The sequence below is a fragment of the Lipotes vexillifer genome, unplaced genomic scaffold (assembly GCF_000442215.2).
Source record: "Lipotes vexillifer unplaced genomic scaffold, Lipotes_vexillifer_v1.1 scaffold543, whole genome shotgun sequence".
NCBI lineage: Eukaryota > Metazoa > Chordata > Mammalia > Artiodactyla > Lipotidae > Lipotes > Lipotes vexillifer.
The window spans coordinates 4,231,342-4,243,698 of NW_006799055.1; the positions used below are offsets into that span (position 1 = coordinate 4,231,342).

The 12,357-nt window shown below is 39.6% G+C and overlaps 1 protein-coding gene across 1 annotated transcript in view; it reads right to left on the reverse strand.

Moving 5' to 3' along the window:
• NUP58 (nucleoporin 58) overlaps positions 1–12,020 on the reverse strand; it is a 21,172-nt gene extending 9,152 nt beyond the window's left edge. Inside the window, exons 1-9 of the mRNA XM_007471466.1 lie at positions 12,007–12,020; positions 10,850–10,992; positions 9,750–9,785; positions 6,823–6,972; positions 6,063–6,200; positions 4,269–4,379; positions 2,559–2,583; positions 1,179–1,244; positions 687–861 (exon numbers count right to left, since the gene is read on the reverse strand). Of these exons, the coding sequence (XP_007471528.1) occupies positions 687–861; positions 1,179–1,244; positions 2,559–2,583; positions 4,269–4,379; positions 6,063–6,200; positions 6,823–6,972; positions 9,750–9,785; positions 10,850–10,992; positions 12,007–12,020 (858 nt within the window). The remainder of the gene's footprint in view (positions 1–686; positions 862–1,178; positions 1,245–2,558; positions 2,584–4,268; positions 4,380–6,062; positions 6,201–6,822; positions 6,973–9,749; positions 9,786–10,849; positions 10,993–12,006) is intronic.
• Positions 12,021–12,357: the final 337 nt, after the last annotated feature.

The following is a 12,357-nucleotide window of genomic DNA, read 5'->3' on the forward strand; positions in this document are numbered from 1 at the left end:
GGGAAAGACTTCTAGATTGCCATGACCAGATCAAGTATACCGTATAGCTGTGAAATATAAAACAAGTAAATCATCTATCATCATTCTTCCCCACTGATGTAAAGAAGATATTTTACGTTATATATTATACCACCGGGACAAGAAGCAAGTAGACATTAGTGACAGAAGGTATTAGCCTCATTACCATTTTTATTAACTAAGACCTAACGAAACTAGCAAGTCACTGGAACTTAATATCTATAAAGCATGATATAATTTATATTTAACTACTGACAGATTTAAAAAATGTGTTTTTCCCTCTTGTATAATATAATAATTTAGGCAGTAGGCAAGCTTATGAAACAAAGCAGTCCCGAGCATAAGCTTAGAGGTGGATTACAAGGGTCTGCATCTATGCTCTTAGAAACAAAGCTCTCCTGTTTTCTTGTTTGAGGTAATAACAGTACCTACCTCATAGGGCTGTTCTGAAAAATCACTAGGTTAATATATCTAAATTGCTTAGAATACTGCCTCATACATAGTAAGCACTCAATAAAACCCAGTAACTATTAGTATAGTAATTTAAAAGTATATGCGCTGTACGGTTTTCTTATAGCATGTCTGTATGAAACTTCATGATTTTAAAAAGACCGATTTCTATTTGAAAAACAAATAAACAAAAATCCTACAATAAAATGACAGTTTACCTGAGCAGTTTCTATTTTCAACTTGTCAATATTGAGAGTGTTTCTCTGTAATCCACTGGCAGCCAATGACAAAAGCTGCTTCAGAGCTTTAATATCTTCCTGCACTTTAAGCATTGCTTTTGAAGACATTCTACTAATTTCTTCTTGGACTTGTTTTTGTTCCTTCACAAATTTCCTAAAAAAATAAATAAAACTCAGTTTTAAAAAAAATACACCTTTGGTTTTATACAGAAAAAAAAGTAGGCTGGTGAGAGTTTTAAGTCCAAGTGTTTTAAGAAGCAACTATTAAAAATTCACCTACAGTTCACAGAATGGCAGTTACAGAATTTTAATTCCTTTATTTACTTAATTCCATTGTTCTGCGTTCTCTGATTTCTAAAAGCACCACAATGCTCCCCAGGTTAAAACGCTTAGGAGGAGGAGAGGGTCCCCCTGAAACACCTCCCAGCACTCCAGTCTGATTCGTCTACTGATGACACCTCACACACTTACTGCAGGTTGTCCACGTCCTGGCAGATGACAGAAGGTAGAGTCTCATCCTTCAGTGCTTTACTATCCCTAAGAAAGATGCCACAGGCGCATTAATACCAAAGATCATAAAAAGCTGATGGCTATCTGTATATCTTCTTTGGAGAAATGTCTCTTTAGGTCTTCCATACCCATAGCTGATTCACTGTGTTGTACAGCAGAAATTAACACAACATTGTAAAGCAATTATACTCTAATAAAGATGTTAGAAAAAAAAGCTGACAGCTGAGTTCTACAACAGTATGTGTTAGGATACAAGAAAACAGAGCAAATATTCCCCATTTACAGTCTTCTTGGATGATTTTGAAGTTCTTTATAAAGAACAAAAAACTTCGTGATCTACAAAATAACTAACAATTCATCTGACATGGAGGTTTCTTTTCTAAGGAGTTTGGCATCTATTATAAGTACACGTAGACGCATTTGACTAAATGTTTGAGAACAAAATAAGAAAATACTACAGACGGGATGAAATATTAATCTAAGTTCCTCCAGCTCAAAAATTCCATGACTGACTTTTCATTCAGTTCAAAAATATTACAGCATTCACTAAAGGAAGTCTGAAAAACTTCTCACAATGAGTTGCTCACAATATTTTACAACTTCAATCTGTTCTTCAACAAAATAAGACCTAGGAGTAGCTTAAAGGATTGATGACTATTTAAGGAAGACAGGAATAAATGAAACTGGGCTGGAACGGCGGGAGCCGCAGATCCGTACAACTTTGGGGACATGACCCTGGGCAAACGGCAGGCTCTCGCTGCTTCCGCCTTTACGTAACAAATACACACAAGATGTTTGCGAGGCAGGAGCTTCGTCATTTACTTACAAATGTTTTATTTAATGTAACAGAAATTATGTGAGAATACAATTGGCAAGAAAATAAAGATCTTCAAGTGTATATATGACGTACATGGAGGCTATTCTCCCTCTTCAACATCAGTGAATGGTGCTGGGACAGTTATTTATATATAAAATAAACAGTATATATACATTTTTAATTGGCATATATAAATAAAAAGTGCTCCAAGAGTAAAGTTCCATGAGTTGTTCAACATTTACTAAGTTAAAAAGACACATACATATATTTGTGTTTATTTATATTATTTGGGGAAAAGCCAACTATTTCCTAGAAATAAATGGTTATAAATTTTCTTAAAGATCTGACCTTCCATAATCTCTCCAGAGCCTATGCTTATTATTTTATTTTTGACAAAAACTTTAAAAGAATTTTTCTTCTAAATACCTGTAAGGTTCCATTTACTTCCAACCATACATTGGCCTATAGTTTAATAAGTAAAACTCTTTAATTAAAATATTTTAAAAGTCAAATTGTAAACTTACTCTGGTCTTGTTCCTGTTTTATCACCTAGAAAATTCAAGAAGCTTCGTGTAAAAATGGGTTATTTATCAGTGTATTCCAAATACAAATTTTAAGTTAACACAAACTAAGGTATAAATAAAAATTGTTAAGGATTTCTTAGAATGCCTCTTAAACAGCAGGTGATGTCATGACTTGTCACAAACTCTAAACACAGCATGTTACAGACATGTTTATGTACACATAAACACAGTTATGTAGCTGATTTGCATCTATTTCTTTCAAGGGCAAGAATCTTCCTTTTTCAACTATCTTCCCTGAAAAATCTTCTTGCTTAGGAGTTTAACTCCTGAGAGCTTTATCTGACACTTTTTAAGGCCCTCTTAACAGGCTGCCCCACCTGAGAAAAAAAAATAAGTTGCTAAAACATCTAAGGCTATTTTTTGAATTATGGAGTTACTACAAAGAAAATTAAGTAAAAACAAGAGACAGGACCTTATGTTTAAAATTTTTCATTCAAAGAGAAATAAATCCAAATTTTCTAAGATTAAAAGGATTTTACCAACTTTTAGGATAGTAATTCACTCTTTAAAACAAGTATCTCCTACGATAAAACCCATGTCCAATTTTTGAAATCCCTATACAGATATAAGACACTGAATATTTTACAACTTCATGCATCATGCCATTCTAAGCTCTTCCAAGCGGTCAGTGCAGTGTGTATGTACGCGCTCCAGCCGAACATGCTTTCATCAGAAACAGAAGAGGTGTTGTGAAACGAACAACAAGCAGATCACACACACAGAACCAACAACCAAAAAAACTGCAAAATGAATTTGGGTTGGAAAAAAATTTTTAAAGAATATTAGGCATGCCAAGAGCACAGCAAGAAGGGCATACTGGTTGGTGAGTAAATAAACTGGTAAATTCTGGAAAGCAATTTCACAATATATGTCAAGAGACTCCAAAATTTCCCTCCCTATAAGCCAGTGATTCAATTTCTAGGTATCTGCCCTAAGGAAATAACCAATATATGAACAAAACTTATAATAAAAGCACACAGCATCTTCTGTGTGCCTGGCTCTCCTAAGGTTTTACAAACAGCAATCCTCAAACCAACCCCATGAAGCAGGGACTGTTATTTCCCCTACTTTACAAAGCATCGAGATAGCCTGAATAAGGTCACAGAGCCTGTGAACAGCTAAGCCAGGATCTGCAGCCAGCAAACCAGCTACAGAGCCGACACTTAACTACCATACTATGTGGCCTCTCTCTACAAGGATACCCAATACAGTGATGCTTCCCAGAGCGAAGATCTGGAAACAAACACTAACCGCAGGATGGCGGCTGACTGCACGATGACACATCCATTCATAAAACTGACATTAAGCAGCATTAAAATATTTGTAAAGAATTACGACAACTGACTAAAGCTTGTGATATACTACACGAGAAAGAACAGGTTACAAAACATGTACACGGTCCCGATTTTTAAAATGCATATTAAAACACGCATTAAGATAGTTACATAAGACATATGCACATACAAATCTGCACTGTCTACAAAAATAAAATCTTAAATGCACAACACACACAAAATTTGTGAAATATAATGCAAACTTAAAAATAATACCTTTACTATTGAATATTTAACTAACAATCTTCCAGACATAGGAATTTAAGTTCCGTAAACAGGACTGTTAGAACGTGAAATTAAGAGTAACGTTACTTACTCTTTTTATCCGATGAGCTGCTAAAATCTATACCTCCAAGGCCTTCGTTGCCAGCAGCTGAAGAAGCTGCTGCAGTTCCCAGAGACAGACCTAAAGCATTTTGTCCAAGTCCTACAAACAAGCCAGATGCCACTCATGAAGTTCCTCAGTCTTTATAATGATTTCCCCACTGACCAAAGCACTCAAATACATTTAAGTTGGATCCCAGATTATTTTCATTCTGGATTTAGACAAACAGTAAGATACAAGTCTAGAGCATGCTTTGGACAAAGACTGATAATCTTGCTTGGATTCAATGGTATATGTAGTTTGAATGATGTGATTTTATTTATTAAAACGGCCAGAATATATCTGTTCATGGATATCTGTGGATACTCGATTTTATTTGTTGTTTTTAAACCCTCTCTATCAAAGCAGTTTCAGTTTGCATATTTTCAGGTGAATACATCTTGTCTTCCAAGCATGCTTTGGAACTCTATACTTTTAAAGTAACCTAGTACTGGATGTGTTAATTGACTTGATGTGGGGGAAACAATGTGTACAGTCAAATCTCCATGTTGTACACTTTAAATATCTCATAATTTTATGTGTCAATTATACCTCAACAAAGCTGGGGGAAAATAAATAAAATAACCTAGCATGAATTCATAAGATTTTCGTATAATATAAAGCAAACAGCTCTACTACTACTACTGAAATTTAAAGAACTGATAGTTAAAGACGAAGTTCAAACATCAAAATTTCACATTCTCGAGTTTTTTTCCATTAAACTTAAAAAAAAAAAAAAGTAGACTTCCCTTATTTAAATCCTACTTCACAGACAAAAGGAACTGGAGCTAGACTCTAGTAATCTTAAGTCATCAATGTGTACCTGTGAATCAAGAGCAAAATTTCAAAGATCCTGCACTGGTAAATCACATAAGTCCATGCATTCTCAAGCTGACGCAACTGTGTTCTTTTTAGACAAGATGCTATTTACTTTAAAAACAGGAAACAGCAGGATATACTGGATAAGAGCATGGGATAAATGAAAACTGGATTTAAATCCTGAGAATGTGTGAAAAAACACAGCTGAATGAATGTTATGAATTTTTAAAACATCAGTGGCACCTTTAGGTTAATATAACCATAAAGTAAGCATTGAATATTGTGTCAAAGAGCCTAAGAAAAATCAGGACAGACCTAAAAACTTAATAACAAGACACAAAAACTACCCTCTAAGTCATTTCTATTATTTTTGTGTTTTGCTCCCATGGGAATCTTTGGGAAAGATGTTTAAATATTTATCCTGCAAAGAAATGTACGTTATAGTCACCTAATGATTTGATTATTAGAAGACACCTACAAAATTGACTATAATAAAATCATTTAATACTTGTTTTTAATGTCCTGACTTCAAAGCACTCTAACACCCTTTCCTAACATCTATAACAGAAAGCCATTCCCAGAACCCGGCTTATGAGGTCAAGTTGTGCCACAATGAATTTAGAGGCTAAACGATTCAAGACTATTCAACTGCCATTTATTAAAAAGACAAATTTCTCTAGAACAGTTTACTGACTCCGGAAACAGGCTCTTTCTTGCCTCCTTACCGAGTCAGTCAATGCTGAGAAAATGCATTTCTAAAATATGGCAATCATGTATGAACAACTTTATTTTATAATTCAGTTTTTACACTAAAAGGAAAACATAAAGGTTCAAGAGACCACGTGACCTGCTCAAAAGACCAAAACAAAGACAGAGTAAATTTAAACATGAATATTTACTCTTCTGGAGAGTAAATATCACAGTTACCTGATGCTGCCGTGCTTGTGCTTTGGAAAAGCGGCCCTCCCAAACCCGTCAAGGCTCCCCCTAAAGAGAGGCCTGCTGGTGCAGTGGTGGCTGCAGCTGCCGTCCCACTCAGGCTGCTCAGAGTGAATCCTGTGGACGCTATAAACAGTGAGCCCGTAAGCCCCCAAGAGCGCGAGCATCACAGAAAACACAAGACACCTTAAAAACTGACGTCACGATAAACCTGGCTCTTGAGAAAAACCACTCACTAAAGCTAACATTACACATACTTAAGAACAGAAAGAAATAGTCCCTTTAAAGCAAAAACCAGTGACAGGAATAAGGGCTTTGGTTAATACCAGCATGGTATCAGGTAAGTGACTCCAGACAGTTACAGAGTTTTCAACCCAGGCTACCAACCCCACACTCAAAACCGGATGAATCCTAAGCCAAGCAAGGTTTATGCAAACTCTTTACCCTTCCCTGTCACCAAAGTGCGCCTTGAAAACAACGTAGACATCAATAGTTTCACATGTGCCCTCTCACCCGCTCCCCTGCTTTGCTCTGTAAAGAGACCAACTTCCAAGAGGGCCTCTGCTGCTTTAATGCTCAAGGCTGATCTTCACAAACCAGTAATTCAGTAGGTCAACACTGCTGAATGACTGAAATAAAAATTCTCCCAAACTGAAGTTATCTTTACCAAAGGTGGACACTTACATTCACTGACCGAGTGAAATAAGAACTCAACCAGAAAATGCCACCCTTCCCCGACACGCCTCACCTGCAGGAGTCGACGTCAGAGCGGACGAGAGCGTGAGACCGCCAGCCGTGGCAGACGTGATGGGCAGCGCAAACGGTGTGGCGGACGCCGCGGGTTTACTGAAGCCTAAGCTGAAGCCTGCCATGGATGCAGAGGTGGTGGCCGGCGGGCCTGTAAAAAAACATCCCAGCTTGCCGTAGCTGCATGTGTATTACACAGGTATCAATCGGGAGCCTAGAAGTCTGCTCCTCGTAGATGGAACAAAGGTATATGTACTTATATACGTATGAGAGAGAAAGACCATCCACCAAATCAGGGTGCGTACTAACGAGGAAAATCCCATCTGTGTGGTAATTACTGCAATTCGATCTCAGCCCTGCCTCTAGATACACCGAACGCGGCGCTTCTGCCTCCTTTTTCCTTCACACGCGACAGAGAGCAGTCCTTCTTCTCCAGGACCATTTAAAACACCTTCTCTGCTGCTTGGAATCCTCCTCCTCTGCTTCTGTGTCTGTCAGTGCCCTCCAGTCCCTTCTGTCCATCTCCCTCCTCGGTTCACCTCTTTTTATTTTTTTAATTTATTTACTTATTTTTGGCTGCACTGGGTCTTTGTTGCTGCGCGCGGGCTTCCTCTAGTTGCGGCGAGCGGGGGCTACTCATCGTTCTGGTGCGTGGTCTTCTCATTGCGGTGGCTTCTCTTGCTGTGGAGCATGGGCTCTAGGCGCACTGGCTTCAGTAGTTGTGGCACGTGGGCTCAGTAGTTGTGGCTCACGGGCTTAGCTGCTCCGCGGCATGTGGGATCTTCCCAGACCGGGGCTCAAACCCGTGTCCCCTGCATCGGCAGGTGGATTCTTAAGCACTGCGCCACCAGAGAAGCCCTCACCTCTTTTTTTTTAATTGAAGTATAGCTGATTTACAGTGATTCAGCTGTACAGCAAAGTGATTCAGTGTTATACACACACACACACACACACACACACACACACACACACACACACACATTCTTTTTCACGCTCTTTTCCATTATAGGTTATTACAAGATGTTGAATCTAGCTCCCTGTGCTATACAGCAGGTCCTCGCTGTCTATCTGCTTTACACGTACTAGTTGTGTATCTCTGTCCACTTCTTAGATGCTCCTCCCTATGGCTCCATTCTTGCTCCCTCACTTCCTGAAACATCTCACCCGCTTTCAGAACCTCACTATAGGTTCATGGGTCTAAATCTACATCTACCTGAGTCTCCAAAGGCTATAGCTCTACCTGGATGTCCCTCTGCACCCCTACACACCTCCCTACAAAAAAATTTCCTAAACCCCCCAGGGTCAATTTGGTTGCTCAAGCCAGAAATCATAATCATCCTTGACATCCCCTCGCTCCCCTGTGTTCTATCAGTTCAAGTCCTGTAAATTCTACTTCAGACATATCCCTGGATTACAAACATCCTCAAAAGCCTTGGTTCAGGCCATCTCTCTCTCAAGAACTATTACAATGACCTCCACGATCAGTCTCCTCCAACCTCTAATGTACTCTTGGAATTATCTCAGTTACTTTAAAAAAGAACAATATGCTGGCGATGCCCCCGACTTAAGCTTCCCACTAAGTCTATACATTAGTCTTTAAAATAGATTCTAAAGGCTTGGTGCCCAAAACCCTTTCCTATGTGGCCCTAACCCGCTCCGCCAATCTCCTCTTCCTACCATGCCTACCCTCAGAACCCTGACCTCCAAGAGCAAAGTACCTTTCCCGTTTCCCTGGACCCTCTGCGGCCGGGCCCCTGCACTCCCCACTCCCGCCTGGAACGTGCTTCCTGCCCCGCCAACCAACAGCGCTCCTCCTCCTCGGCCTTCCTCGGGCCTTCCACGCGCCTCTTAGCGCGCATGTCAGATGACACAGAACCCATCGCTCGGCTTGCCTGCTCCCTTTGCCTCATGACAGGCTGAAGGTCTTGCTCAGGCACCCAGCGGCCCCTGACCTCATCAGGGTCCCCAACCACCTTCCGCTGATACTCAATGATCGAGGCACTGTGTAGACTCATGGCCACAGCCAGGAAGCAGTAGTTACGCTAAGTTACTAAACGGAGAAATTACGAATGACCTGCATTTTGGCTTCTTCTGAAGGCACTCAGAGAAAAGAAGTCAGAAACTATGCTTCTGGATCGTCCTTGCCACAAGTGGAAGTCCCTGCCGGAGTAAGGTGCTGTGAAACACGCATAGGCTCTAAAATCTCAGGACAGGATCCAACTCCTCACCCTTATAACCAGTCCTGTCCGAAACTTTGGTGGTAGACAGACGTGCTTTCTGTTGATAACAGGTAAGCAGCATCTAAGTGAAGAAAGTTCACCAATCTTTAATTTATTTCAATTTTAAGTTTACATTTAATTAAATTAAGTCATTTTAATTGCGGTTCCTCACTGTCCTCTCGTCCTTTCACATTATTTCCTGGCATCCAGGTCAAGGTGCCGTCACCCTGGTTACCCACGTTCCCTGAAGCATATCACGATAGAGAACCACGATATTTTTGAGCTGGAAGGGAATTCAAAAACTTTTTATTACAATACCCTCATTTGACAGATAACTAAAAGCTGCCAGATATGACCATCTAAGGCCTCACAATTATTTAGAGGTACAACCAGCGCTTAATTCCAAGACTTCTGGCCTAAAGTTTGGTTCTTTTTTCACTAAAAGGGCTTAAATGACTGAAAAATATAAATGTGAAATAAATTTTGACAGAAAAAGACAATTCTGTATTAAAATTTTTTTCTGAACTAAAAAAGGATTACGTAATCATCGTTTTCTAAAAATAGTCAAAGACTGAAAGGTTCTTTGAAAAGTCAGCATCTATGATCTATATTCAGTTCCTTATATGTTTCTTCTATAGCCCAGCTCTGTGAGAGATCAGGCAAGAGTAGAAAAACCACAGATCTGGGACCTTCCCTCAAAAATTCCTGCTCGGAGCTAATCCTGTAGTTACAGCTGTTGCTCTTTCTGGGGACAAAAAGAGAAATAAACGTTAATCACCAGGGGCAGATGGCATTCTTTTGGCCTGTAACAGGGCAAGACTTGGAATCTCCCTCAGGGAGTGATAACACTGCTGGTAAGACTAACGGGTATCACAGCGTCTTCTACCACAACCACCGCCTACTACAGCGTTCCTTCTATAGCACTGGTTCTCGTATCACAGGCTGCGTATAATTTGATCAGTCAGGGATTAAGAGTTGCAAAATGCAAACAACTATTGCCTATAACAAAATCCGGCAAGGAGGAAAAAAAGCTAGTCCAAACAAAACACCGGCACTGTCTCAAGAGGCACATTGGATGGTCTCACGCTTACGCCTGCAGTTCTTCCACGGTCTCTGTGTAGCTGTGAAAGTGCTGCAGTCAAGGCTGGCAGCTCAATGCAAAAGGTGGTTACATAGACCAAGAGACTCTGAGGGCAGAGAATAAAGGTAAATAAGGAAGTAAACTTTTAAAATGGTGGATCCAGTGAAGCATATTTTTGGCTTATAATAACAAAATATCTGTATTTTTTAAAAAACTTTTTATTATTGAAATGTCCACCAGAAACCTTTACCTCCTGCCCTTTTCCCAGTGCAACAATTGTTTTAATAATAAAAAAATCTGAAACATCTCTTAGGTATGTAAATTATAATGTTATAGCAAAATAGGAAGCTGACTGTCCCATATGCTAAATTAATTAATGTCCAAATTGTAAACTTGACTCAATCTTCACCAAGATAAAACACTGCATTACATAATCTAACATAAACTTGAATTACTTTAATTCATTACTTTTAAATAGATTTATTTCCTTTAATTCTTAAATGTATGTGTGTGTTGTCCTTCCTTACACTGAAGTAAGTCACAGCTAATGGCTGGCCCTATCTCTGACCCTTGATCCCACATCCCTGTCTGCCTTTTCATCTCAGTATTTACCATTTTTTAGGTCTACCATCAGTGACGATCCTTGTAAAGGGAGGAGACACAGGACAGAACCTGCAAAGAATGAATACCCCAAACCCACTCCCTGAGAATCTGACAACCCTCCTTACCTGTGTTCGTTCCTCCTAGAGTGAACCCAGTGGCAGGTTTAGATCCAAAGAGCCCGGCTCCGAAACCAGCAGAAGGAGCAGGTGCTGTCACTGGAGCTGCCGTGCTCCCGAGGCTCCCAAGACTGAGCCCCACAGAAGGGCTGCTTGTTCATAGAAAACACAAAATAAAGTCTACTAGAGCCAATACTTATTTAAGGGAAACGCAAGTTAGCTCTTCGAGGTTAATTATTTCTCCATTTAAGCATCTCAGACATCTCCACAGGATACAAAAGTAATCACAACTCACCTTCAACCAACCACGTTCAAATATTTTTCTGTTCTCTATAAAATTAAATCCACATACAAAATTATTCTTAAAAAATGCAACACCAGTCTTCAAGAAAAGCAGAATCTATAGCAGTTAGGATTTCAGATGCCAAGGAATCATAAACAAGATCACATATATTCTGCTTTCACCAGTTTTTGTTTGAAAGCTAGCATATTTTAAAACAGCCATAGGAAATCCTACAAAGATGGATCATTTTCCTTCTGAACTATGTATGTACAATTCACACTGCTAAGCTCATTTGTTCTTCCCCAACTGCTAACATAAAGACATGCCCAGAAATAGGAACATTACTCGAAGCTGTCCCCACCACCTCTCTGTTGCTGTATCGCCAGCCCTGGGGGTGGGGATGAGGGACAAGAATAGACATACCCTGGCACGAGGAAGCTGCAAAGTAAAGCTACCCTCTAGAAACACTGTGTAAGATCAGTAAAAACCCTCTTCAGAGGTTCTGAAACCTTAAAAAAGAGCAGCTGATAATAACAAGTGATGTGAACAAAGTTTACAGCTTTTCAACTGTTCTTAGCAAGCTGCAGAGGCTCAAATTTGCTATCTATAAATGGTAGAACAAATTATGAAAACAAGCCAAAAAATCTTGACAATTTGACACTTCAAAACTTATGTCGGAGAGTTAAGAGAGATTACAACATGTATAACATAATGGGAAATCCCGTTCATGCTATATACGTATCTTTATTACTTCTCTCCCTGGCCTTCCACATAGACATAAACACCATGGCGGAACCGCATGTCAGTTTTTAAAAAAAGCTTCAAAGCCTGCGGCATTTCAGTGGAAGGGGCAGGCAGTAGAGCTCTGGACAGGCTCCGGTACCAGCTCTCCAACATGCTGGTACTTGTGCGACATAACGTTTCTGGGTCTCTATTTCCTCATCCGCAAAATGGGAATAACAGTACCCACTTAAGATTTTTTGTAAAGATTTAGAGATTGTTAAGGGCAAATTAACTTCACTCAGTAAATGCTGTTGCTACTGTTATCATAAGGAGCACTTATAAATCCAGCTAAACATTATCATGTACAAGGTTCTATGCCAGTTAATCACTGTGAGGGGAACGGAGAGGGAGGAGTTTTTAAAGAAGGAGAACCTGAAATCAGCCATCAACACTGAGCAGGAAAAAGGAGAGGGTGCAGCCTAATCGTGTCTTTCCCTATTAGCACGTGTGT